This window comes from Cervus canadensis, chromosome 32 (assembly GCF_019320065.1).
Source record: "Cervus canadensis isolate Bull #8, Minnesota chromosome 32, ASM1932006v1, whole genome shotgun sequence".
Classification (NCBI taxonomy): domain Eukaryota; kingdom Metazoa; phylum Chordata; class Mammalia; order Artiodactyla; family Cervidae; genus Cervus; species Cervus canadensis.
In genome coordinates, this window is record NC_057417.1 from 32,267,669 (window position 1) to 32,295,337 (window position 27,669).

General features: G+C 58.9%; 1 protein-coding gene across 2 annotated transcripts; it reads left to right on the forward strand.

The window, feature by feature from the left end:
• Window positions 1-302: 302 nt before the first annotated feature.
• Window positions 303-26,657, forward strand: FBXL18 (F-box and leucine rich repeat protein 18). Of its 2 annotated transcripts, XR_006267046.1 has the most exons (6): window positions 303-457; window positions 6,242-6,457; window positions 9,867-11,404; window positions 14,388-14,606; window positions 19,394-20,187; window positions 22,427-22,552. XR_006267046.1 is itself a non-coding variant. In XM_043455798.1 (5 exons), the coding sequence occupies exons 1-5, from the start codon at window positions 440-442 to the stop codon at window positions 22,581-22,583; spliced, it is 2,148 nt and encodes a 715-aa protein (XP_043311733.1). In that variant the 5' UTR covers window positions 313-439; the 3' UTR covers window positions 22,584-26,657. The 2 variants fall into 2 exon arrangements, 1 of the variants encoding a protein (XP_043311733.1); XM_043455798.1 differs by lacking the exon at window positions 19,394-20,187 and having other exon boundaries at window positions 313-457; window positions 22,427-26,657.
• The last annotated feature ends 1,012 nt before the right edge of the window (window positions 26,658-27,669 follow it).

A 27,669-nucleotide genomic window follows, 5' to 3' on the forward strand; every position in this document is an offset into this window, starting at 1 on the left:
CGCCTGTGCGTGTTAACCGGCTCTCTGACAGGTGGTTTCTTAACACTACAGACACCAAGAACAGCGAATGCAAAGGCCTAGAGACAAGAGAGTGCTCGACCGGCAAGAGGGGCCCGCACGGCTGCAAAGGGGCGTGCAGTGCGCAGAAGAGCTGGAGATGAGGCCGGAGAGCAGGCGCGGGTCGGCTTGGCCTCGCGGGCTGAACCCGCGCCCTAGCGGGGCCTTACCTGCGTGCCGCACCCAACATGGCGGCCACATGGAACCCGCCCGCGGGCGAGCGGAAGTGCGTATCGGCGGGCGCCGGAAGTGGCAGATGGACCCGCCCCCTGCTCGGGTCTCTGTGGAGCCGCGGACGCGCCGGCTTTGAGCATCCCTGGCCAGCCAGGCGGGAGGCCCTGGAGCTCTGGCTCCGGAGGCAGCGGCTCGGCCCGCCCTCGACATGGCCAGCTCTGGAGAGGTACGGCCGGCGCCTCTCTCCGCTCTCCTCCCTGTCCGGCGGCTTTGGCCCCCGCTCGGTCCTCCCCACCCCGACTTCGGTTCCCCTGCGTCCTTTCCGTTTCGTTCCCTGTCCCGCTCCATCCTGCCCGTCCTGACCTCGGTTGGCTCTGTGCTTCCCAGCCGGGCCCCCAACCGCGGCCCCGGGCGGTCCTTCACACTCCGACCCTGACGTCGGCCTGGCTTGGTCCTTCCTGCCCCGACCCTGGCCTTGGCCTCGCCGGTCCGTCCCATCCGGTCCCTGGCCTTACCCGTTGCCTCATCCGTGACCCGTCCCGCCTCCTAGGACCTCACACTGTATCTGAAGGTGTAAGCTCTCTCAACCTTCGGTTTTACGTCCCTTTCCCAGTCCCTCATCCTGATGGGCAGACCTCTCCCCGCTCCCTGCTTTCCCAGAGTTTCCAGCTCCTCTGCGCCTCCCCGGCCTTTCCCCCCTGCCCCGGGCCTTGGCTCAGCCCTTGGAGCTCTGAGACGTTCCTCCTCCCTGCCCGCTTCCCATCCCATTCTCTGTCCCTGAATGTTCAGTTTCAGCCCAGCCCACTTTTCTCTGTGCCTGCTTGTTGTGTGACTTGTGGGGGGCGGGGGGTAGTGGAGGAAAAGCCATTTCACCTGGGGGCCTTATGACTTAACTCTGAATGTTCCACAAATCTGGGTCCGACAGAGAATCCCGCCGAGTTCCTGTAATGTGGTGGAAGGTATTTTCTCTGTAGACCAGGGAATAGGGGATCTGGACTCTTACTAGGGCTTTCCCATTCGTTGCTTCCTCCCTACTTTTATGTATACTTTGTGTGCATCTGTATTTATGGCTTTCGTCTGGCACCTGCAACCACTGAGTGAACTTCCTGAGTCTTATGGGCTTGTTTGTGCTCTGGGGAACTGGAGTGGATGGGGCATGGGTACGTGGAAGGTGGCTAGGGTTACTGATAGCTCTTCGAGTGAATTTGGGTCAGAAGTGGCCCCTGGATTGAGAGGGAGGCTGTGTGCCACACACCCCCCCAACACACACACACACAAACACACACTGGTGGTAGCATTGAAGGGCCAGAGAGTACCAGCTCCCCGAGGAAGCTCATGGGGGTAGACTGGCTGTGTTAGCAGAGTCTGGTTAGTTGCATGTCCTTAATGTGTGTGTGGGGGGGGTGGAGGGTGTCTGCTACTGTGGTCTTTTGTGGTCCTGGTGCAAAGACCCCTCTGTTCCTTGAAGTACATGTTGGGGAGCTGCCCAGTGAAGCCTCTTGTCACATCATGAACATCTCTTGACTTGAGAAGAGAGAGGGGAGTCTTGTTCTGTCCTGGATGTGGAGATAAGGTCCCTTTCTCTGTGCTGTGCTTAGTCGCTCAGTCATGTCCAACTCTTTGTGACCCCATGGACTGTGGCCCACCTGGCTCCTTCTCCAGGCAACAATAGCAGAGTGGGTTGCCATGCCATCCTCCAGGGGATCTTCCTGACCCAGGGATTGAACTCAGGTCTCCCACATTGCAGGTGGGTTCTTTATCATCTGAGCTACCAGGGAGGCCCCTTTCTCTGGGTGGATCTAATGATTGATTGATTGGTTGAGATATAGTTTGCATACCATAAAATTTATAAACTTTTAAAATATGTCTTTATTTTTATTTTTTGGTTGCTCTGTACAGCATGTGAAATCTTAGTGCCCCGACCAGGGTTTGAACCTACATACCCCTCAGTGCAAACACGGAGTCCTAACCACCGGACTGCCAGGAAAGTCCTTAAAACATACACTTTTCCAGGGTATATTGCAGTGATTTAAAAAAAAAAAAAATGTACTCAGAAGGTTGTGCCACCATCCCCACTATCTGATTCCAGAATGGGGCGGTCTGATTTTGAGAGTCCTTGCTGGGTTTGAAATGCAGATGTCCTCCTGTGCTTCTGAGGAGCTGGGCTCTGTACTTTGAATAGCTCTTCGAAAGATTCTGAAGCAGTGGTTCACTGACGCCCAGTTCAGTGCCTCTTTCCATTGGGCATTAAAAGGTGATCCCTGTTCATGAGCTGTTCCTGGCCAAGTGAGACAGGCAGGTAACAGCAGTACAACCACCTGATGAGGCCGGAGGGGAGGAGGGTGGCTGGGGCAGGAGGGGGTGAGTTAAGTGTGTCTGGGGTGCTGGAAGGGCTTCCTGGGGAGGGAGCCTTTGAGCTGAGGTTTCCAGAGTAGCAGTTTCCCTTCTGTGTTGGGGACATCGTCGAGGGGAGGGAGCAGCTGTGCCAAGGCTTGGAGGTCTGACTGCTGGGTATCGGGGGACATTCTGGAAATTGCCAACTAGAGAAGCAAAGACTTACAAAGAGGGGCAGTGGGGCTTGCCTGGTGGTCCAGTGGCTGACCCTGCACTCCCAAGGCAGGGGGCCCAGGTTCAGGCCTGGGTCAGGGAACTAAGACCCCCACATGCTAAGAATTTAATACTAAATAAATAAATAAACTAAGGAAAAAAAGGCGATGTGAGAATCATCCCTTCAGGTCGCTACTTTGATTATTAAACAGAATTATAGAGTTCCACATACTTGCAGAAGAATGTTGTGGTGAACTTCCCTCTATGTACTCATCGCCCAGTTTTTAAAAAATTCTTATTGGAGTGTAGTTGGTTTAAACTGTTGTGTTAGTTTCAAGTGTAGAGCAAGGTGAATCAGTTATATGTATACACATACCACTCTTTTTCAGGTTCTTTTCCCATATAGGTGATTACAGAGTGTTGAGTAGAGTTCCCTGTGCTTCATCGCCCAGTTTTAATAGTTAACACAGGACTGGTCTTGGTTCGTCTCTGACCCTCCCACCCCTTCGTTGCCCCTTGGGTTATTTAGAGCACATCACAGACATCTAACATCTCCTTAGTTGATCTCTGAATCCTGCGATTTCTTTGGGTGCCTGACTATAAACAGTCAGACAGTGAACATCCTAGAAGGGGATTTTTTTTACGGGGCCAGTACCTAGGTTTCAGCTTAATTTGGCTTAACTTTAAAAAAAAATTGTTTAATATTACACATTCTGAAAAAGAACGTAACACAGTTTATCGAATAAACTCTTTGAACCCCCCACTCTTGAAATTGTTTTCTGCGTGTCGTCTGGTGCTAGCTGATTCCTAAGTGTTCCTGATAAGGATCACCTGGCCCTGAGCAGGGATTTCCGGACACCCCAGGAAGCCGCTGGCTGGACCCTGCCAGAAGCCCCTGCAGCCCTTTTCCGGTGGCGGAGGGCGGGGCGGTCAGGGTTCAGCCAATCAGGCCCTGTCTTGCGTATCCTTGCCCTCTGACCTCGGGTTACTTACTCTGACTTTTTTTTTAAAGATGGAGGATGGGGCTGCCTCAGTTTCCCGTGCTGAGAACACATTCTCCGGAGAGAGAGAGGGAAGCGCGAACTGGTGTATTTGGGTGTGCGTGGACGTGGGCCTTGTGCGGCCCACGTTTTTATTTGGCGAATGAAGAGGCGAGAGGCCTGTCTTCCTCCTGGTGGGGCCGCCTGTGAGCCTCCGCAGAGCCTTTTCTGGGGGGCTGGGGGGTGCCTAGGTTCCAAGGAGAAGACTACTGGTTCAAACCCTGCAGGACTGGGCCTCCTACCAGCATGGGCCTTCGGGAGACCAGGGGGAACCGATCTGCCCTGCTTCCTGCGCAGCTGCTCCTCACACAGGCCCGCCGCCCCGCAAGCCCGTGCCTGCCTGGGGTGGAGCGTGGGACGCTGGCCTCGGGACAGCCCTGGGGGGCGCAGCACGTGGAGAACACGATCTCGCAGCATGTGCTGGGACTGGGCGGAGGAAGACGCAGCTCAAGTCCTGCTTTGTTGTGTGTTTTTGTTTTCTTTTTTTAAAAATTATTGTAATTTCTGGGTGGTAGCCTAACTGCGGAAATTATATGATGCTGGTGTTCCTGAGAGTGTTTTCCCCCGTGTTCTCTTTGCTCTGCAGCGGCATTTTTACTTTGATAAATCTGCGAATTGCGGGGGGAGGTCAGAAGGGGTTAGCTTCGGGTTGCTCGGGGGAATCAAGGCCCAGCCCTTCCATTTTGTCCCCAGGAGCCCGGCACACCGAGCTCGCCTGATAATGATCGCCGCTGGTTCCACCCGCTCTCGGGAGATGGAATCCCTCGGTCTAGGGAAAATCCCATGGACGAAGGAACCTGGTAGGCTACAGTCCATGGGGTCGCAAAGAGTCGGACTCGACTGAGCGAGTATCTGTTTCTGTATGTAGGGTGGGGTCTGGGAATCTGATTTTTAACAGATGTGCCTGGGCGATCCCAGATAACTGGACCTGGGAAATTTCTCAGGAAAGTAATGTATGCTTCGAAAGGCTGGACCCAGGATATAGCGACCCAGGGCAGCTTGTGGACTCGGGCCTGATGGCCGCCTGCTGCCCTGGTAAAGGTGGGAGTAAGGAAAGAGGGAAGAGAAGGCAAACCTGGCTGCCGCCTCTCAGGGGGACGGGAAAGTGGGAGGGGCCGGTGCTGGTAGGTAGGCAGGGTACGTTCAAACCTTTCCTGCCCTGGCGAGGGCTTGACTTGATGCAGAGGCCAGAGGGGCGTCGCAGTACGAGCTCCGAGGAATCCCTTGGTGCCTGCGTGGGGTGCGCAGAGGGGCCCTTCCTCCCGGACTTAACGGTTGCCATGGCAGCAGCACTGCTTTCCAAGCCTTGACGCTTCCATCCTTGGCAAGTATTACCAGCGAAGAAGCAGGCTGGAGAAGGTGGGGCTGGTAGACAGAATCACTGGACAAGCCGGTAGAAATAGTTCTGGGTACTCTACTGCGAATGTCAGAGGCGCCCCCCTCAGGTCGGCAAGAGGCAAGAGGGTCCCTTCCGGAAGTGTTGGAAAGATACAGGGACGCCTCCCTCCCACCACCCCCCCACACACCCCTCGGCACGCCCCTCAATGGGCTCTTCCTAGAGAATCCCAGTTCCTTGATTTCAGTGGCCTTGATTTCAGGGATTTCCTGTCACACTAACAGAGGCCTAGTCCCTCTCCCTCTTGGTTGTACAAGGCACTGATCAGTAAGATGGGAAGCCCACATTTGGGCAGAAAATCTTCTGTTGATGTTTGCAAAAAGAAAATGAAACAGTAAGACGTGTGGACATCTTACTGGAAATTCCAACACGGGTTTCTAGCAGAAGTGGAGAGAAGCTGCGTTGCCTCCATTGCTTTTTATGAATCTTTTAAGATTTTAGAATGGCATTGGTCTGGTCGGTGCTGCTTCTTAATTATGAGGGCTTCATCATTTCGTTCTCTCATTTTACTGGTCCTTAACAACAGTGCTGAGAGGTGCCCATCTGGCGCTGTTCTGAGGAGCTGATAGACAGTAACTACTTAACCCATCACAGTGATCCTGGGAGGTGAAGACCAGGTATCATTGTTTCTGGATGGAATTCACCTGCCCAAGGGTTTTAACACTGACATTCGGGGCTAAGGAGGGGAAACGGCAGCTTTCACAAAAGACAGCCTCGACTGATGGTCGTGAGTTGAGTCGGAAACCTGCCAGACTTGGCTGAGGAACTCCGGTAGAAGAAAAATCTCTCTTGAATTAAAAAAAAAAAAAAAATTTGAAATTTCACTTTGACTCTGTTACGTCTCAAGAGAGATGAGATCCTGGTGTGTGGATTGGCAAGGGCGCTTTTGGAGAATGTCAGGGGCTCTTGCTCTGTTGTTAAGAGTTTTGGTAACAGCGCCTGTTCCCCACGGACCACGGTGAGGACTTCCCTTGGCTGAGGGCCGCCCTTGGGGATCCCGTGGAAATTTGGTGCCCCTTATTTTCAGGACACGTGCGATGACAGCGACGCGCCCCCCGCGGCGGCCCCGGTGGCAGCCAGCGCCCACCTGCTGGGCTTCTCCGACGAGATCCTCCTGCACATCCTGAGTCACGTACCCAGCACGGACCTGGTGCTGAATGTCCGGCGCACCTGCCGGAAGCTCGCGGCGCTGTGCCTGGACAAGAGCCTCACCCACACGGTGCTGCTGCAGAAGGACTATGAGGTGAGGGGCCCGGGGGCAGCGCCCGGCATGGGGCAGAGCTGGGGAACAGCCGAGGTGCCCCGCTGAGGCCTGGGGTGCCTGCAGGGATGACGAAAGCTGGGGGCCCAGGGACCAGTGGTTGGGACCCCGCCTTCCAGTGCAGGGGATGTGGGTTCAGTCCCTGGTGGGGGAGCTGAGAGCCCACCTGCCTCACAGTGAAAGAACCAGAACATAAACACCCCGGGGCAATATTGTAACACGTGCAATAAAGACTTTTCCAAGACTTCTAGGCCCCGGGCCTGGAGTATTAGCCACCTGGGCCAGGGTGTAGGCGAGGTGGGTGTCGTTCTGGGAGGGTCTTAGGTCCTGGCACCAGGCCAGGGGGGAAACCAATTTCCAGGTCGAGAGGTACCCAGGAGCAGACCTGCAGATCCAGGAGAGGTCCTGGGCTCTCCTGTGAAGTTGAGCACAGTCAGAGACACCACCTCGGCCCGCCAGCCGCAGCTGGGAGTCCAGGTTGCCTGCATCCTCACCAGCGCTTGATGCTGTTAGTCTTCCTGGTGGCAGCCATTCTGATGCACGGGAGCTGGTATCTCATTGTGGGTTTAGCTTGGTTTCCTGGTGAAGGACGCTGTCACATACTTTCATCAGGTGCAAGGGCGATTTGTGTATCAGAAGTGTCTGTGCAAGGCTCTTGCCCACTCATTATTGTCTTTTTTTTAGTGAGTTTTGGGAGTTCTGTGTATGTTCTGGTACAAGTCCTTGGTCAGACATATTGTGAATGTTTTTTCATAGTCTATGGCTTGCCGTTTCATTTTATTAGCAGTGTCTTTTGAGGAGTGTAAATTTTTCATTTTTGTTGTTAATTCAGTCGGTAAGTTGTGTCCCACCTCTTTGCAGTCCCATGGACTGCAGCACACCAGGCTTCCCTGTCCTTCACTATCTCCTGGAGTTTGCTTAAATGCATGTCCATTGAGTCGGTGAGGCCAGTCTTTTGAAGAGTATAAGGTTTTCATTTTGCTGATGTCCAGTTGAATTTTTGAGTTCCTGCTTTTTTTATTCTGTTGAAAAAATCTTTCTGAAAGCTGAGGTCATGAAGATTTCCTGCTGCTGTCTTCTTTCTTCTTTTCATCTAACGTTATATTACTTTCAGGTATACACTGCCATGGTTTGCTATTTGTATGCAGTGGGGAATGATCATGTTGAACAGTTGTCACCTTACGGAGGTATAATTTTTTTTCTTGTGACGAGAACTTTTAAGATCTTCTCTTGCAACTTTCAAAGAGGCAGCGTGTTTGCATCTCTGTGATAATAATGTGGGGTTATTAACTACAGTCCCTGTGCTCTACTTCACACCCCCAGGACTTATTTTATAACTGGAAGTTTGTGCCTTTTGATTATCCTCTCCCTCCAAATCACCAGTCTGTTCCCTGTATCTATGAGCTTGGTTTTAAAATTTCCTCTTTCTTATGGCAGTCTAGTTGACTTACGCTATTATATCAGTTTCAGGTGTACAACATAATGATTTGATATTTTTATAGATTACACACCATAGAAAGTTATTATAATAGTATTGACTATATTCCTGTACTGTAAGAGGTTTTTTCTTTTAGTTCCACATGTGAGATCTTACACTGTTTGTCTTTCTCTTACTTAATTCACTTAGTGTAACGCCCTTAAGTTCCATCCATGTTGTTGCAAATGGCAAGACTTTCTTCTTTTATTTTTTTATGACTGAGAAATACCACATGGTGTGTATGTATTTCAATCACATCTTCTCTTTCCATTCATCTACTGATGGACGCTTAACTTGTTTCCATGCCTTGGCTGTTGTAAATAACACTGTTGTGAACATGGGGGTGCAGATAATCTTTTTGAGTTAGTGTTCTTGCTTTTTTTGGGTAAATACCCAGAAATGGAATTGCTAAATCATTTGGTAGTTCTGTTTTTAATATTTTGAGAAGCCTCCATGCTGTTTTCCATGGTGGTTGCATCAATTTACATTCCCACCAACAGTGTCCAAGGGCTCCCTTTTTACCACATCCTGGTCAACGCTTGTTATTTTGGTCTTCTTGATGATGGCCATTCTGACAGGTGTGAGGAGGTTTTTTAAATTTAATTTTTTTTTTATTTATTTTTTGGCTGTGCAATGCAGCATGCAGGGTCTTAGTTCCCTGACCAGCAATCGCTCCCTGCACTGGGGTCTTAGCTACTGGACCACCAGGGAAGGCCTTGTCTGGAGCGTTTAGAATGTGTCCTTCACCTGTGCGGTTCTGGGTACGGACATCGCTCTAGAGAAGTGATCATGTGCACGAGCCTTACATACATAGACGCTCGATGCTGTGTTGTCGGAAGGCCTTGGTGGCCGCTGGGCCCACAACTGGATATACTATGGCTCCCTGACCGTACAGGATTTTGAGGAGCATGTAACCATGTGAACATACACGTGATGTAAAAGAAAGCAAGAGCCAAAGCCTGCTTTCCGGACACGATTCCACTGTGTGATTTGAAAAAAACCCACATAACATGAAACTTCCCTTCCTAACTATTTTAAGCATACCATTCCGTTGGCCCTAAGTACATTCACAGGATTACACAACCGTCTTCACTCTTCCTGAAAGTCTTTTTAATCGTCTTAAGCAGAAGTATTGGAACTATTAGGCAATAACTCCCATTCCCCTTTCCCCAGGCCTCTGGTAACCTCTGTTCAACTTTCTCTTTCTGATCTTGCCTTTTCTGGATCTCTCACATCAGTGGGACCAGACAGCATGTGATCTTTATGACGGGCTTCTTGGAGCATTGCGTCCTCAGGGCTCGGCCCGTGGTGTCGCAGCATCCGAGCTTCACCATCCCTCCCCATGCTGAGCAGAATCGCGCTGCGTGGGCAGGCCCCGCTGCCGTATCTGTTCAGCGGTCAATGGACAGCTTGGGTTGCTGCCATTTTGTTCTTGATTTATTTATGTATTTATTTTCCATTTATTTTTATTAGTTGGAGGCTAATTACTTTACAATATTGTAGTGGTTTTTGCCATACATTGACATGAATCAGCCATGGATTTACATGTGTTCCCCATCCCGATCCTGGGTTGCTGCCATTTTTCCGATTGTTGTGGATGGTGCTGCCGTGAGCCAGGGTCTGCTGTTGGTCCAAGCCCCTGCTTTCAGTCCTCCTGTGCACACCTGACCGTGGACTTGTGGGTCACGGGGTGACTCTGGCTTTTTGGGGGATCCACCAGACTTTTCCCCAGGGGCTGCCCCACTTTCCCCTCCCACTGGCTGGGGCTCTGGCTGCCAGGGGGAGGTGAGTGTGTGGGGAGGGATGAGGCGGCTCCCTGACCGTCATGGGGGAGGGTGCAGTCTGGGGGGGTGAGGACGGAGGCGACGCTAGTGGCTTCAGCCCCTCTCTGTCCCCTCTCCCCGCCATCCGCAGGCCAGCGAGGACAAGGTGAAGCAGCTGGTGAAGGAGATCGGCCGGGACATGCAGCAGCTCAGCATGGCCGGCTGCTACTGGCTGTCGGGCGCCACCGTGGAGCACGTGGCCCGCTGCCGCGGGCTGGTGCGCGTCAACCTGTCGGGCTGCCCGCTGACCTCCCTGCGCCTCTCCAAGGTGCTGTCGGCCCTGCCGCACCTGCGCTCCCTGGCCATCGACGTGAGCCCCGGCTTCGACGCCAGCCAGCTGAGCAGCGAGTGCAAGGCCACGCTGAGCCGCGTGCGGGAGCTCAAGCAGACGCTGTACACGCCCTCGTACGGCGTGGTGCCCTGCTGCACCAGCCTCGAGAAGCTGCTGCTCTACTTCGAGATCCTGGACCGCACGCGGGAGGGCGCCGTGCTCTCGGGCCAGCTCATGGTGGGCCAGAGCAACGTGCCGCACTACCAGCACCTGCGCGTCTTCTACGCCCGCCTGGCCCCCGGCTACATCAACCAGGAGGTGGTGCGCCTCTACCTGGCCGTGCTCAGCGACCGCACGCCCGAGAACCTGCACGCCTTCCTCATCTCCGTGCCCGGCAGCTTCGCCGAGAGCGGGGCCACCCGGAACCTGCTGGAGTCCATGGCCCGCAACGTGGCGCTGGACGCCCTGCAGCTGCCCAAGTCCTGGCTTAACGGCTCGGCCCTGCTGCAGCACATGAAATTCAGCAGCCCCTTCTACTTCAGCTTCAGCCGCTGCGCCCTGTCCGGCGGGCATCTCCTGCAGCGCGTCATCGACGGCGGCAGGGACCTCCGGAGCCTGGCCGGCCTGAACCTCAGCGGCTGCGCGCACTGCCTGGCACCTGACTGCCTGCTCCGCAAGGCGGAGGACGACATCGACCCCGCCATCCTGGAGGCGCTGGTGGCGGCCTGCCCCAACCTGCGGCACCTCAACCTGTCGGCCGCCCACCACCACAGCCCCGAGGGCCCGGGCCAGCACCTGTGCCAGCTGCTGGCCCGGCTGCCCCGCCTGCGCTCCCTGTCGCTGCCCGTCTGTGCCGTGGCCGACTCCCCGCCGCGGGCTGACCGCGCGCCCGTCCCGCCCGCCATGCGTGCGGTGCCCCGGGGCTTCGGCAAGAAGGTCCGCATCGGCGTGCCGTCTGTCTCCTTCCCCGGGCCGGCAGGCCCCGAGCCGTCCTCGGTATTCTGGTCGCTGCTGAAGAACGTGCCCTTCCTGGACCGCCTCGAGCTGATCGGCTCCAACTTCTCATCTGCCATGCCGCGCAATGAGCCCGCCATCCGCAACTCCCTGCCGCCCTGCAGCCGGGCGCAGAGCGTTGGGGACGCGGAGGTGGCCGCCATCAGCCAGCTGGCCTTCCTGAGGCACCTGACTCTGGCCCAGCTGCCCAGCATCCTGACGGGCTCGGGGCTGGTGAGCATCGGCCTGCAGTGCCAGCAGCTGCAGTCGCTCTCGCTCGCCCACCTGGGCCTGATGGGCAACGTGGTCTACATGTCTGGCCTCTCAGACATGCTGAAGCACTGCAAGCGGCTGAAGGACCTCAGGTGAGGGGGCCCGGCCGCCCCTCCACGGCCCCTTTGGGTCCTTCCGCAGTCTCCAGGGCACAGAGCAAAGTGCAGAGTGCAGCCTTGAGTTCGGCAAGCCTTTACATTCCTGCCGTGTGCCTGCCAAGACGGAAGGTGCAGGCCTGGAGTCTCGAGGGCAGGGGGCTTGACCAGGGACTGACGGTGTGTAGTGGGGAGCGTGGGGGTGGGGGGCTGGAGCGACAGCGGTTGGTGGCATCCCGGCAGAGCGCACAGGGGCCGTGCTCCTGAGCCCAGTCTGGGACATTGCCCTCGTCGCTGGCTGTTTGAGTGCCTGCGTTCCAGAGGCTTGGGCGCCGGTCAGAGTGGGGCCCGAGAGGTGGGCAGGCACTGGGAGGGGGGCCTGAGCCCCTGTCTGTGCCCACAGAGCCTCACGGAGCGAGCTGTGGAGGGCGGAAGGGCGAGGGACCACGGGGGAACACACGCAAACACACCGCCCCAGGACACAGCCAGTCATGGCAAGTGCCTCTTTCTCCTCTGCCCTGGGGCCCTGGCCGCAGACACTGGTCACTCGCACCAGGTGAGCTCAGCTCTGGTGCTGGCCGCCCGCAGGTGGAGTGCATGGGCCCCCCCACGCCCCCCAAGCCTGCCATGAACACCTGTAACGGGAGTCTGTGGGGACGGACCTGGAGGTGGTGGGCACGTTAGGAAAAGAGAAAAGCGTTGAGAAGTCTGTGTGTACCGCGTGCTCTCCCCTCTGCCGCTTGAGCAGCGAGATCCCCAGTGGGAAGCGAGGCCCCGCATCGCCACCTAGTGACTGAGGCGCTGCAGCATGTCCTTCCCCGGGCATGGCCATCCCACAGGCGGCTGGGGCTGGGGCGGGGGGTGAATGTAGCCCAGCAGTCCTGGGTCAGGGCTTGTCTCCCAGCTTGAGTGTTCCCACTTTCAGCAGCCCTGCCCCGGGGGGGCTTCCTTCCTACTGGACCCAGAGGGAACGTGAGGCCTGTCAGAATCATGCCCAGAGGGACCCCCTGTTCCCCACGGTTTTAGGAGCCCAGGAGACCTGCTTACATGTGATTAAAGCCCCCAGATCCCTGCTGCATTTCGTTTCAGGGCCTGGTGGCTCTCCACGGCTCTGAACAGACATCCCATCACCTCAGACCTGATTTTAAAATCCCTTCCCCTGCTGTGCCTTGCCCGTGTCCCTGGGCATCAGGAGGCTGAGTGTGGGCCCTCAGGCTCTTGTCTGGGGAAGGGGAAGACAGCCCCTTCCCCATGCCTGCCTCACCCAGGGCGTCACTGCATTCAGAGTGCTCAGGCTCTCCTGACGCCTGGAGGCTTTCTGCCCCCAGCACAGGCCCACCGCCTCTGCAGGGAGTGGGCTCAGGGTTCTTGCTGCTTGTCCTGGAAGCTTCTCCTTCGATGACAAGAGCCCACAGCTGCAGACCAGCTTCTTGGGGGTGGCCTAGGAAGGCTCTCACTCAGCCTCCTCAGTTTACCTTTCGGGGTTCTGGAGAGACGGGCCTTTCGGGGTTCCCTGTGGGTCTCACATGTTGATGGAGGTCTTGCTGGCCTCCCAGGCCCACCGAGAGCGTCAGTGTCTGTCCAGGAGTTACACTGGAGTTGTTACTGGAGTTGTGCTGGGGGTGGTTTGTGCAGCGTCTGGGCCTTGGAGGTGGGGGCGGCTGGACCCAGGGGGCTCAGGACTGTGTCACCCCAGGTGTGGCGGTGTCCCCACAGTGTGGGTGTGGCTTGGTGGGGGGCTGTCCTGTGCCTTCCTCCCGACTGTCGTGTTCACAGGGAGCGTGAGGGCCCACGGCGCCCCGCACGATGGCCATCAGAGGCCTGGGTGGCTGGTTGAGAGGGAGCCTTGCCTGGTGCCCACTCGCCGCCCTCTTGGTCAGTCATCGGGGTCAGACGCAGCTCCCTGAACTGTAGCTTCCTCCAGATGTGCCCAAATCTCCATTACTCTGTGAAGCCTCTCTCGCCCGCTGCAGCGCCTGTGCGCCCTCTGCCCGCTCTGGGCGGATGTCTCTGGCCCCCCTCTCCCTCTTGTGTCGCCAGCTTTGAAGTGGCTTGGGCCAGGTGACCGGGGACTCCCCCAGCAGTCAGAGCAAGCTGTCAAAGCTCAGATGACAGCCAAGCATGTCTGAGAAGTACCGCTGGGCCCTGGTGCTGATCTCCAACAATAACCCTTATTAACAGGTTTCCTTGTGGGAAGGTTTCGGGTGGACTGGATCCACACCGACCTCTGTCCATGAGGCTGTCTCGGTCTTCCTGTGTGATTTACCAGGAAACAATCTCAAGCTCTGCTTGTGCCCCAGCTCCCTGCCCCGGGCTTCTGTGCCAGTATCCTGGGGCTGCCCTGACAAACGACCACCAGCTGGGTGGCCCAGGACAACAGGGTCGTCCTCTCGCGGTCAGGAGGCCGGGAGTCCCAGGTCAAGGTGGGTGGGAGCCTGTGCCAGGCCTGTCCGGCCTCTGGTGGCCGTGGGCAGTGTGAGCATTTAGGGTCGTGGATGTGTCCCTGCAGTGCATCCTGGCACAGGGCCAGCTCCCTGTGCTGTCACGTGGCTTCTGAGGAACCGGTCATTGGACCAGCTCCTGCCCCAGTCCTGCGTGCCCTCATCTTAAGTCCTTTGTGTCTGCAAAGAAAGACCCTGCTTCCAAACAAGGGCCCTCCCCACCACCGCCCTGTGCAGGTCCCGAGGGGTGGGGCTGCAGACGTCTTCTGGGGGCTTAGTTCAGCTGGCTCCTGCTCCCCTCATCCTCCCGGCTCTCAGGGGCTCTGAGAAGGCGGTGTAGCCAGCAGAGCGAGCCTGCTGGGTCTGTGGACAGCTGGTTGTGTCCAGCCTGCGGGCTCTCCCCCAGATCAGGATCACCGAGGAAGACCCTGGGGGTCTGAGTCCTCCCGTGGCGCCCCCGGGGGGCTGTGGTGTGGACAGGAGCCCCGCTCCACGCACACCCATCGCCCACCGTCTCACACCGTGTCCTCTCCCCGCAGGCTGGAGCAGCCCTACTTCAGCGCCAACGCCCAGTTCTTCCAGGCGCTGAGCCAGTGCTCCGCGCTGCAGCGCCTCTGCCTGGTGTCGCGCAGCGGGACCCTGCAGCCCGAGGCCGTGCTGGCCTTCATGGCGCGCTGCCTGCGTGTGGTGGTGTGCCACCTGTTCACCGGCGAGTCCCTGGGCACCTGCCGCAGCCTGCAACAGGCCCTCCTCCGCAGGTGAGTGGGCGGCCCCTCGCGGCCGCAGGACCCTCCTCCCCGTCTCCCGGTACGTCCTTCTTCTGCACGGGTTCGCTTCAGAGCCCCTGTCACGCCTGGTGGGCCATCTTCTGGAGAGCGCTGGGCCGGCCGAGTGCCTGGGGGACCCGGGGGAGGCTGCTTCCAGCCCTGCCTCACGAGGACCTCTGCCCCCTTCTTTCCTGGGAGCCTCCACCTCGAGCAGCAGAGGCCTGGCTCTTGTCCCCATGCTGTTCGCTCACTTGTCCTCATTCCCACCCCCACCCCCCAGTGTGCAGGTTCCTAGAAGCGACAGTCAGGCCGTGTCCAGGAAGTGGCCTGGTTGCTTGCTCTCCCGCATGGCCATCCCAAGCCTAAGCTTCCCTGTGGGTAGGAGAGCCCTTGGCCCACAGCCTTGCCCATGCGAGATGCCGCCAGACTCTCCCGGGGCTCCTGGGTGAGCCTGTCCTCCCACCGTGTGAGTCCATGTGGCGTGTTTCCAGGAAGCATCATTTCGTTTGTCCGTTGCCCGGTCACGTCTTCTTGTCTGAGCTCAATTCGCCTCATTCCTGGGGGACCCTACTGTGGGGTTCCTTCAAGGAGTGGCGGGTGCTTGGGACCAGTGAGCCCACACTGCAGTCGCCGTGCCAGCACCTGTCGTGGGCCCACCTCTCCGCTGCTGGCTTTCCCTGCCATCTGTGTTCACTGTGGATTCAGGTTACGGCTGTGGGTCCAACAACCTCCCCTACTGACCCTCCTACGCCCTAAGCGTCCTCTTAAATCTGCCACTTGTCCTGGCCCCTGGTCCAAGAACCCAGGCAGCAAAGCCTCTTGGTTGGTGTATAAAACGCAGCTCCATGGGCTTTGAATGATAGCTGCAGGGAATCTCCGGGGCAACTGCCAGACGTGAACCTGACCCCTGCGTGCCCAGAAAGTTCCGAGACTGCTGTAAACGCTGCTCCCCTGGGTGTTACCTGACCACATGGCAGATACCTTTGGCCAAGTGAGCATGTGGTCGGTCTAGCAGGAGATGGTGAACTTGGCTTCGCCTACGATTTGTAGGGAAGCAGTTAAGTGAAGAGATGTCTGCAGGGTCCAGTCTGGCAGGACACTCCAGATCCTGTGACCTGCCACCTATGCCCTCCGGAAGCTCTTTGTGGCACTCCGGAAGTTCTCTGTAGTGCTCTGGAAGTTCTCTAGCGCTCCGGAAGTTCTCCTGGTCTCCGGGGTCCTCTCTGAAGGCCAATTATGTCAAGTGCAGAGATCCCTCTGGGGCTTCTAAGCCTTCCAGCGCACACTGGAGAAGTCAGGGCTGGGGGTGGAACCTAAGTCTCAGAGAGGTTGATCGCTGTTCCTTCTGATGGCTGTGCGCCTGCCCGCCAGGCCTGGTGAAGCCCTTCCAGATGCTAGGTTTTTTTTAATAAGTGTGCTAAGTCTCTTCAGTTGTGTCCGACTGCATGTGACCCTATGGACCGTAGCCTGCCAGGCTCTTCTGTTCATGGGGTTCTCCAGGCAAGAATACTGAAGTGGGTTTCATGCTCTCCTCGAGGGGATCTTTCCGACCCAGAGAAAATGGTATTTTTAAAAGATCTTTAAATACACCTGAACTAAAGTTTATGATTTTAATTGTTTCACGGTGTGCAGTTACTGGCACTGAGCACGTTCACAAAGGGACCTCGTTCTACTTTTGTTTCTGTGAGCTGTTACAGACGTCTTTTCACTCTTCCGTTTTCCGTGTCTCTGCACTTTGTTCAGATCTAGGAGCAGCAGGTGTTTGGGGGGCTGTAGGTAAGGGCGGAGAGCTCACAAGATTCTGCCTCCTTGTGGGTCTGTGTGTCCTCCTTGCCCATCCGGGCCTTTGCAGAACGTGTGCAGGGTGTACACACCAGGCCATGTCCTTCCCCAGCGGGTCCTAGAGTTTGACAACCGGTCCAGCAGGAACGTAGATCGGCACTGAGGACTGGAGTGTGGGCCTGGAGCAGCCCTTCCTGGGGAGGGGGGGTCTGCCCTGAGCGGGTCCCCAGGAGTGTCAAGCGCTTAGACCCCCTGGGGAGGAAATGTGGTGTTGCAGCCGTGCCCCTGGCGGCCATCGAGTGTGGCCCCGGGGGTCCCAGCCACCCTCTCCCAGATCTCCATGTCCCGCGGATGGGGGAACATGACAGGGAGGAGGCCAGGCTGGTCACAGAATAACAGACGTGCCATCGGCCAGGGGATCTCCGGAGTCACAGGGCTCAGGCCGCCCCACCACACGGTCCTCGTGGGGCCACCAGCCCTTGCAGTTTGCTGTCGCCTCTCTCAGGAGAAATCCTAGCAGAGGTTCTCTCCTCCCTGCTGTTCAGGGTCTTTCTAAAAACTGAGACTGTGGATCAAGCTGTTTTCAGGTGGACGCTCCCCTTGGCTCCCCCGCCAGAGTGGCCTGCGGTTCTAGGACGGAGTTGTCATGCTGTTTTGTGCTGATCTTGTTGAGTTACCGCTGCATCAGGGGTGCCTTTCTGTGTCGTTAAAGCTGCACACGGTCCCTTTTAATGCCGTTTGGCATCCGTCACAGGACGTTGTGGTGCCTCGGCCTGGCCTTCACAGCTGACTCTGCGCTTGTGACGCCCGCTTCTCTCGGGCCTGGGCTTTTCCTGCCCCTGGGAGCCTGGAGAAAGGCCGGGTGTTGTGGAGGGGACACTCCCCACTCACCATTGTGTCTCCACCCTCGTTTAGGGCCCTGGGGGCATGGTATTTGAGACCAGGCCTGAGGCCAACGTTGGCTGGGTGGACTTCCCGGGCGCAGGCTGGGGCCGTGGTGGGGACCCGCCGAGCGCCTGGTGCCCGGAGCCCCGTGCGTGCCGGAGCATGGCCCCCCGTGGGCTCCTCCTGCCGGGTCCCGCCTCTGTGGTTCCCGCCGCCCCAGAGCCCTAGGACAGGTGGGGAGACCAAGGCTCCAAGAGGCGGTGGAGGAGTAGCGGGACCCGCGCTGGAAGGACGCGTCTGTGTTCCCACAAGGCCTCTGCTGTGGGGCCCAGGGTCCCGGCTGTGCTTCTGCGAGGCGCCCAGCAGGTGGTGCCGTGGCTCAGGGGGATGACGCCGGCTTCAGGCATCATGGCAGGACGCCTTCTGCCGGGATCCCGACCAGGAGGGGCTGGTGTTGTCATCACCTTTTCTCACACGGTTCCCTGCTTCAAGCTCAGAGAGTTACTGAAGCACCTGCCCGCTCACCTGTGTGCCTCTGAGGTCCAGCAGTTACAATTCCAGACTTTCACTGCCACGGCTGGGGTTCCATCCCTTATCGGGGAACCAAGATCCCACAAACCACCTAGTGCAGCCAAAACAACAAAGTAAGGCAAAACAAAATGAAAAATCATGTAGAGAAAATGACCTGCCAGCCCTGTTACAGGCAGAGATCTGAGTGTCCTGGCCGCCTGCCTGCACAGCAGAGGGGACAGGCCCAGACACAACCTTCACACCCAGCAGGCGTCCGAGGGCGCAGGACAAAGAGAGGACCCAGCTCCCCCCGTGAGAAAGGCAGGAAGAGCTCTGCTTCTGGAAAGTGCAGGGGCAGGCCGTGGTCCGCTCTGGTAAGGGTAGTGGTGACTTCCTGGAGGGGGCTGGCTGCAGAGTCTCATGTGGGCGCCTGCGGCACGTTGGTGTAGCCCTTTCCACCCCTTCAGGCAAAGCCCACTCGTGTTAGTGGAGGGAGGGGACCACCTGTTGCCGGAGGCGGGTAGGCCAGCTCTGTGGAGGCTGAACTCACACCTTTGACCCCGCCAAGCTGCAGGCTCCGTCCTGCAGATGGGCTTGAGGCAGGGTTTACACCAAGCTCTCCCTGGTGGCGGCGGCGCTGTTTGTTTCAGCAGAAGATGGAACACAACCCAAGAGCAAATCAGTAGGAGTTGTTTAGTCTGTCAGTCGTGCTTGACTCGTTTGCGACCCCGTGGACTGTAGCCCTCCAGGCTCCTCCGTCCATGGGATTCTCCAGGCAAGAGTACTGGAGTGAGTTGCCGTTTCCTGCTCCAGGGGATCTTTCTGGCCCAGGGATTGAACACACATCTCCTGCATTGCAGGTGGATCCTTTTCCCCTGAGCCACGTGGGAAGCCCCCCATCTGTAGGAGGCTGGGAAGTAAATCATGATGCGTCCAGCCAATATAATGAAATACAGCCTATAAGAGACTTGGGGTCACCCCAGGGAGTCTTTCAAGGTGTGTGTCAAACAAAGGCAGGGCCGTTCTGTGTTTCCCTCTGGTGCCTCTCTGAGGTGCTCCTTGAAGGCTGTGAGAAGTCTGCGGTGTTGGTCCTGGAGGCGTCTTTGTTGGGGGGAAGGGGAGGCGCCCCCGGGGCGCCCCAAACTAGCTGCTGTGTTCTGCATCACCCTGGCCTGCCCCCTTCAGGCCGTTCTGGTGACAGAGCCTCATGCCGAGTTACTGGCTCCAGGGGCCCAAGCCCGCGGGTTTACAATCCTGTCCCTCCGCGTGGGAGGGGGGCATGTGAGCCCCGACACGGAGGGTCTGTCCCTCCCCGCTCCTCTGCACGAGGGTGGATCCAGGCTGCCCCAAGGGGCCCTGGGGGTCCTCACAGGTTTGGCAGGGAGCTCGGAGGGCACACCCCACACATCTGCCCCGAGTGCGTCTTGAGTTCTGAGAATCTTTAGTAACTTTTATTCTTGGCCACCGCCCACCTCCCTGCTTCTTGAAAATCCCTGTTACAGCAAGAGTGGCTTTTACAAAGGTCTTACGACTGGCTTTTCTGTAAGACCTTCACCTGGGGGACTGGGGACTGAGGTTGTCAACTTTCATTTTTTTTCTAGTTTCTCAGGCCAAGAAGCAAGCCAGCAGGTATTACTGAGACGAGTGACCCAGCGCTGCTGCCAGGCCGGGCCCCAGCCGGCCCCTCCCGGAGCCCTTCCAGCTCCGAGGCACCCACGGGGCCAAGCACGGAGACTGAGGTCCCTGGGGCCCCCTCGTGCGCTCGCGGGCCTCGGGCGCAGAGCCGCCTGCGCGGGACGCCCCCTCCGTGTCCTCCGGGCCGCGGCCGGGCCTGAGGTCCCGGGGCTGTGGCCGCCCCGTCGAGTCCTGTGTCGGCGGCGAGCGTGGGGCTCAGCCTCCCGGCCGGCTGCCCCCACACTGCCCCCACCGTGTCAGCCACAGGCAGACGCGCCGCGGGCCGCCCCCTCCGTCCCCCCACCCCCGCCGCTCTGCAGCCGCGTCCCCTCGGCTCCGGGCTGTGGGGTCCAAGTCCTCCGTGGGCCCGTCTTTTGCCGTGTAGACATGTTCATGCCCTCTGACCCAATGGCCCTGTTTCGGAAGTTTATCCTGAGGAAACAACTCAAGCGCATGTATGATTATACTGTGTGAAATGAGGCTTACCAATACGAGCGTGGAAGGGGTCCCTAAACTGTGTCCCCTGGGGAAGTGGCCTGCTGGCCGGGGTGGGACCACGGAGGAGGTGGTCCCTGGCCCGGGTGCTTTATTGCTTTGGGCGCAGGTTGGACACAGCCCCGAGGACTGCAGGAAATTCACCAAACCCAACTCACGTTGTCTGCGTCCTGAGACGTCACCCAGGCCACATCTAGGAGGAACACGTTCAGCACAGCAGGAGAGGGTGCGTTGGCGCCGTGGGAGGGGCTGGCAGAACTGCCGGGGGCTGGGGGCCCCGCGCTCACCTTACACTTTCTCTGTCGTGTTTTCTCTCTGAACACAACAATGGTTTTAAGACAAGCAAAATCTTGTCTGCTTCCTGGAGGCTCAGAGAAAGCATTTGGGGCAGCTGAGATTCTCAAGTACCCAGAGGCCCCTTGGAAATCCCCTGGTGTGTGTGTAACAGCCGCAGGTAGAAAGTTTTCTTCAGTGTGTCTCCTCCCTTCCAGCCTTTGCGAGTGGCAGAGAGTCAGTCTGGTTGAACTTTCTGAAGCTCTGTATCTTGTTGGTGCCCTCGGACCCCCCAGGAGGGGCGGCATCCAGGGCAGCGTCTCCTCTCGCCATCTAGAGCTTTTGTTGCCCCTCGTGGGGGCCAGGTTCAGAGTGAGTGTGGCCTGAGTGTGGGCTCCAGACATCCTGCTTCTTTCTACCCCAGACGGGATCTGGGCTAGCAGGGTGAGGGGAGGCGGGGGCTTCCCCGTCTCTGCTGCCCAGGATGGTGTGGGGATTGCTGAGGGTGGAGCCGGGCGTGGGAGGACGTGCACCCCGTGCCTGGAGGTGAACCCGTCAACCGGGCAGGCTTGGCTTTTGTCCTTGCAACTCTAGGCTGCAGCTTTGGGTCTTTCCTCTTGATGCGATGGGCCCTGGTCAGGGGAGCGGCCCTCAGAGGCGGCCTCCCCTGCTGTGGCTCATCCGTCTAGTTCTGAACATGGGGGACAGCAAGGAGTTTTATTTGTTTTCTGCATCGATTTACTTCAATCTCAAACCACACTTGAATTGTACACAGGAACATTACAACCCATGTGCAGGTGACCCCACAAAACCCGTGGATGGATGGCCCCCCACACGAACCCCACCAAGAGCCTGTCTCCCTGCCATGGGAAGGGAGAGGGAACCTCAGCCCCACCCTCAGAAGGAGCAATTGCTCTGCCTGCCGTTGCCCCTTGTCCACTTTTCGTCCAGGCTTCACTCTGCCTGGGGACGGTGAGACTCCAGCCGGGAGGGCACGTGGGCTCCTTGGCCTGGGAGGCGCCTTTCAGAGGCATGAGGGCGACTGAGCACCGCCCCCCCCAGCTCCCGCTGTGTCAAGGTGGGGGCTGACCTGGGTGCTGACCCCAGAGAAGGCCTTGGGAAGGATGTCGGTTTACCTGGGGCACGAGTCGCAGGTCAGGGCTGCTCGGAAGAGGCAGCTGCACTCCGGGCTTTGGTGAGAAGTTAATCCCCTTCGGCATCCATAAGAGCCTCAGGGAGGCAGGTGGGCAGGCTGGCGGGCATCTTGCTCGCACGTCCCACACCCGAGACTATTTTGTTTCAAGTCAAGTTAATCGCACAGCAGGCTTGCAGGTGAGGACTTGCCCACGAGGTTCATGGTCACAGACGCTCCTGCCGGGAGCAGAACGCGGTGCACAGAACCAGGAGGCATTTCCTCAGCGTCTTTATTGCCACAACATCACGTTTTATGAATGCCTTTCTGGTGTTCAGTTTGCACATGTCGTAAATCCAGTGCAGTGCTGCTGGGGGTGGGGTGGCTGGGGGATTGAGGGAGGCTGGGACCGCGGTTTCCTCGTTCCTTGCAGCAGGCGTGGGCTGGGGGGCGGCCTGGCTTTAGTTTTGGCAAATCATGTGGCCACCTTCTTGCCTCTCTCCCTTCGTGATCATATGGGATGGAAGTTCCTCCCGTGATGCGACTCACCTTGGCTTGCGGGTGGGAAGGGGGTGCTCACCCCGCTGGCCAGGGGCTGCGGGGAGGTGACCTGAGGTGACGTCGGCTGCAGCGTGGTGCTCGGCCCGGCAGAGGCTCCGTGTAAACTGTCCCCCACCTCACCGGGTGGAGCCTGGCGCCCGAGGCTGCGTGAGGTAGAAGGCTGGTCTGACCCCTGCACACACAGGTTCGGGGCCGGTGGCAGGCGCCATGGCGTGTCCTCCCAGCAGTGACAGCATCGCCTGACTTGGGAGTCGGTGTGCCTCTGGGTGGTCTGCGTGCGTGCGGGGTTGGCCGCCTGTCCCCCATCCCCGCCCCCGCCGAGTCCTGGCTGTGGGACCTCGGTGCTGCGGCTCCCTGGTGTCACCTTCGGGGACCCCCCCTGCTGCCCCGGGGAGACGGCCTGCCCGGATGATGGGAAGGTCCCCGCGCACACTCCCGCGTCAGCCGTCCCGTGGGGACACAGCCTGCGCCGCCCGCTAACGGCTTGCCTCTGCTTCAGTTTCCAGGCGGAGCGGCCCGCGCTGAACGTCGTCATCTTCCCCCTGCTCCACGAGGGCCTGACCGACGTGATCCGGGACGTGCCCATGGTGCACCTGGACGAGGTCACTTTATTTAAAAGCAGAGTGGCCGAGGAGCCCCCCAACCTGTGGTGGTGATGGGGTGGGCGCCCGCCCGCCTGCCGCCGCCTGCCGCCACGGACACACAACCTGGACGGGCGCGTGGCCTCCCCCTCAGCCACGGCTGCTGCCCCTGCCCGCCTGCCCAGGCCCGCATCCCCAGGGGTCCCAGGGGGAAGGAAGCCACCTCCGGGGCTGTCTCGTGCACCCACCCGGCCCCTGGGCGTTTCCTCTCGTGAGGACTCTGGGTTCAGCGCCCCTCGGCTGAGATGGGGAGGAGGGAGGCGAGGGCGGCTGGCCGGTGACCTGGGGACCCGGCTGGGGTGCCTCCCGGCTGCGGACCCGCTGGGAGCCAGGTCCCCAGAGCCCCACATGGCCCCAGTGCCCCCGCCCGGGAGTGTCCTTGACTCTGCGCTGCTGGTCGGTGGCCTCCAGGCTCTGGGGAGGGGCGAGGGGAGCTCGGGGGGTGGGAGACTGCAGTTTGGGCCTCCCTTCTTCCTCTTAACCCAGAATCCGCTTCCTTTCCAGCCAGACGGCATCAGGCAGGTTCAGGCCAGCGGCAGGTGGCCAGGTGTCCCTCGCTGCACGCGGTCATAGCCGCCGGCTCTGGAAGCTGCAGGTCCCTGTTTCTGGGGAAATGTAGGCAGACCTGCTTCGTTAGAAAAACTTGAAAGATTAAAACCCAGAAAGGATGTGTGAGGCCAGAGGAGCGATCCCATTACCCCGTTTCAGAGAGCTGTATTTAGCACTTTAAAAAATGGCACCGCAGCTATTCCCAAAACGAGGGGCAGCCTCCCCGAGTCCCAGCCTCACACCCTGGGGTCACCGGGTGCCTCTGCCTTGTCACTGCGAGACTCTCCCCAGAGCCATCACCCCCACGGCTGGTGGGCTTCCGGGGGCGCCGGTTGGGTCCCTGCACCCAGAGTCTGGCCCCGACACCCCTGGTGACGTTCCTGGAGATGTCCCGGGAAGGCTGGGCGGCGTCAGGGGGCCTTCCAGCCGGGGGCCCCTGGGTCTCCGAGAGGCTGCCTCCCCAGGGCCCAGGGCTGGCCTCTGCCCCTCCGGGCTGGGCGTGCAGGCTGCCAGGCCCGCCTCACCGCTGCTGCCCCCCGTGCCTGCTGTCTGCTCCGTGGCCCCCAGCCTCGCTGGCTTCCTGCTCTGTTGCACATGCTGGTTGCCACCCCGTTGCATGTTGCCTGTCCTGTCGTTTGCCTGTTGAAGGGACCTGGACCCTGAGCCCACATTCGCCTGCCCTCCTGGGGTCCTCCCGGGGGCAGACAGTTCAGCAGCCCTCCCCCCGCCAGGCCCAGGGGGTCAGGAGGCCTTCGGATGGCAGGAGCGTGCCTAGGGTCAGGGTCCCGGGCGCACCCAGGCCCCCAGCGCTCCAGTCAGTGCTTCCTAAGCGCCATCTGTCTGGCGGCCTCCTCCCCCCCCGCAGCCCTGGCCCTGCTCTCGCCTTACTGCATCGGGCGGACGGTGTGTTTGCACGTGGAGCTGGGCTCCTCCCCCGCCCCGTGGCTTTCCTGCCGTGGGTGCCATTGTCTCCTCTGGAGCGTGCGGTGCCCCCCTCCCTCCCCAGCTGCCGGGAGGGACCGGCGTGCCAGCTGCTCCAGGGGAATGCCCTGTGGTGGGGCCCTCACCCCACGGGCCTGGCCGGCTCCTCTGGTTCCCCGCAGGCTGCCAGCCAGGCTGCCCTGGGCCCCAGAGAGACAGGGCCACACACTGTGGACAAGGGTCTGAGAGGCGGTGGGATCCTCCCCCCATGTGTTTCTGGGCATTTCTGTCGGATGCACCTAGAGACCACCCGGAGGGCCATCAGGAAGGTGGTGTGGGGACTGACCGCTTCCCTCACGGCAGGGCTGTGGCCAGTTTCGGCCTGACCAGCCGGGGAACTCAACCCAGGATGGGGGCAGGAGGCCCCGGGGCCCTGGTACACGTGTCTTTTCATACAGAGCAGCTGGGCTCAGGCCAGAGAGTGACCTTCCCACTGGGACCTTCCCCGCAGGTGGCCGTGGTTCTCACGAGCAAGCGCTTTCAACCAGCCGCCTTGTCTATGTCAGCCAACAGGGCTGGGTGGGGCTGTTCACGGGAGGCTGGGGCGTGAGCTGCCTTGGAAAGCAGCCCCCTAAGAGGGGGCTTGTGTTTTTACTGTCCCCCTGACCACCCTTTACTTAGAGCAAGAATTTCCCCTACTCCTGCAACCGAGACAGGACTTGCCAGATGTCAATAATGTGCTTATTCTCACTAAGTGCTATTTTGGCACCGTTGTTAATTGCAATTTATATTCTGCAGCATTTTTATGCTGGGAAAAGAACCCACCCTGATGGTCCCCAATTGGCGGATCTGGGCTGTTAAGAGGTGGACCATATGCTGCCTGCGGAGAGGGGCCTGGTCAGCACTGGGGCCTGCGCGTGCATGCGTGTGTGTGTGTGTGTATGTACGTGTGAGTGCGTGTGCATGGAGTGTGTGTGTCCATCTGTGTGCCTGCACGTGTGAGTGTAATCTGCCGTGTAAGGGTTCTGTTCGTGGTGTGCACACGAGTGTGGGTACACACGTCTGCATGGTGTGTGCGTGAGACAGACACCGGGGAGCTGGGAATGAGGGAGGAGGAGACCCTGACGTTTCTCCCATTGTTAACGAGAGACCCCAACTGGCCTCCCAGAGCCGCCCCTCCGCCGGTGCCCCGCCCTCAGCCCCGGGGCCCAAGGCCCCGCCCTCAGCCCCGAGGCCCCGCCTGCTCCTGGGACTGGGCTCTGCTAAGTTCGTTCCCCCAGGCAGCACGGCCACGGGCCGAAGGTGCTTGCGATCCCGGAGGCTTGTTGGCTGCCTTTCGAGGACCCGGGAAGACAGGTCCGAGGGTCCCTTCTCCAGGTCTCCAAGGGCGTCTCCGCTCGAGTCTGGGGCCGAGGCGCCCTCCTCTGGCGGCTCTGCAAGGCTGGGCGCTCGAGGTGATGCTCCTTTGACCCCCGCCGCGCCCCCACCCTGAGGCGGGGTCCGGAGACCCAGGGGCGGAAGCTTGGCAGAGACCTGGCCTGGGGAGGAGGGGCCAGGGTGCCCGGGTCTCTGCTGGCCGGAGGGCCACCCAGCGGTCACAACTTCATTGCCCCGGTGGTCTCCCGGTGCACGGCCAGGATGGTGGCGGGTCGCAGCGCGTACCCCTCCAACCCGCCCAGCCTGGCAGCGGGGGACCTGCCGGGATGGGTCCTCCCTCCCGCCCTCCTCTGAGCAGCACCACTCAACCGTCTGCTTCCTCTGGGCCTCCCTGTCGCGTTAAGATCTGAAAAGCCCTGAGACCTTGGAAAAAGGGAGATGGGCGGGTGAGGATACCAGAGTGTGGCCCCTGCTGAGGGAGACGTGGACACAGACTCCTGTGGTCCTCGTGGCCTTGGCCTTGGGCCCCCTCCCCGCTGACAGGAGAGGGACGGGGAAGCCCCTCCCCGTGCGGAGGGGCTCAGGGCACAGGATTCTGACGACCAGTGTCTCTGGTCCGCGGGGTGTGATGAGCAAACACCCACAGAAACTCGCACAAACCCCAGGTCCCACACAGGCTGACCAGCATCATCTGAATTACTTTCTGAAGTTTTTTTCAAAAAACCCTTAAGTATGAGGTCTTGCATTGATAGCACAGGGTTGGGACACTGGCAGTAGCAATCCAGGCCAGCGGCACCCAGAGGCTGCCCCGCGGTGTCCACTGGCTGAGCGAGGGGGTGGGCGGCGGGGGTGGGCAGAGGGGTGTGTGCCGGCGTGTGCTTTTGCCCGTGTGCCGTGGCACGTGACACCCCACGGCCGCCGGTTGCCTCCAGCCACTCTGACTACTGCCCACCCGCCCACCTGCCCCTGCCCCTCCGACCAGAGAGTCCCGCTCAGCACGGGCTCAGTCGTGAGGGGTGGGGCGGGGGGTGCCAGGCTGTCTCTCGACCGTGTGTGTGTGTGTGACCAGGTGCTAAGTGACCGAATTCGCGTCACCTGCCTTTCGATGACAGACCTCCTTGTCCTTTGGCGAAGCTGCTCCTGAATTTTGTGTTCCAACTTACATTTCAAATGGGTATTTTCATGTAAATTTGTGGCATGTCAGAAGTTTCAAATAAAGTGGACTTACTTGATTTAGCAAAACCGGGCAGCTGTGTGGTCCTTCCAGCTGGGACGCCCCCTGACCTTTTCCCTGCGACCCCGGAGGGTGGGCCGAGGTGGGGGCGCTCCAGCCACCCGCTGCTGTTCGGGTGTTGAGGACAGAATCTCTGCCAGGTTGCTTGGGGGTCCCTGGAGGGAGACATGAGACCCCACACGGGGCCCAGTCGCTGCCTGGGGCTATCAGGGGGCAGCCGCTGACTCAGCCTTTGCAGGCTGAAGGGTGGGGGTGGGCAGAGGCCACGAGGAGGGGCACAGCCAGGGCGGGGCTGGCGGGCAGGGGTGCAGGACACCGGTGGGACCTGAGAGGCCCTCCGCATGGAGGCTCTGTGTGGCTGGCAGAGGCTGGGCCGGCCCAGGTGTTATATGGAGGCTGTGGGCAGTGATGAAACCGAGTCAGTTTCATTTTCATTTAATACACATATTTGTGTTTTCCAGGTGTAAAATGTATATAACATAAAACTTACTGTCTATGGAGAAGGAAATGGCAATCCACTCCAGTATTCTTGCCTGGAGAATCCCGTGGACAGAGGAGCCTGGTGGGCTTATGGTTCACGGGGTCGCAAAGAGTCAGATACGACTGAGCGACTTCACTTTCACTTTCAGTTTCAACCCTCAGCTGCGAAGACTTTCAGCTCTTGTGTTTGCTATTGATTGTTTTCTTGAGTTCTCAAAGACCTGTGACCATATTTTTTTTAAGTTGCCTGTTTTCTAATTGCATCACTTTACACACTGTTGTCTAATAACATGTGGTATTTAGAATGCCTTCTTAATTATTTTGAGCAGCCATTGCCTGTATTTTCTTAGCATCTCCTTGGTTTTCTTACGTGAACTCATCTGACAGGGAAATGCAGCCTTTTTGTTTGCCCTCTCTGCAACTGGACCGTCTGAGTCAGCGTTCTAACTAATCCCTGATGGTCTCTGAGCTCAGTAGTTAGGTGCTTCAGGAATTTTTCGGTAGAATTGGTCCTATTAGGAGACTCTTGGTGTCACCTTT

Bases quoted from the DNA above. Each gene is read 5' to 3' on its own strand.
- FBXL18 (XM_043455798.1), top strand. The intron at 6,458-9,866 runs GTGAGGGGCCCG...CGCCATCCGCAG, and splicing joins TGCTGCAGAAGGACTATGAG to GCCAGCGAGGACAAGGTGAA. The intron at 14,607-22,426 runs GTGAGTGGGCGG...CCTCTGCTTCAG, and splicing joins CAACAGGCCCTCCTCCGCAG to TTTCCAGGCGGAGCGGCCCG.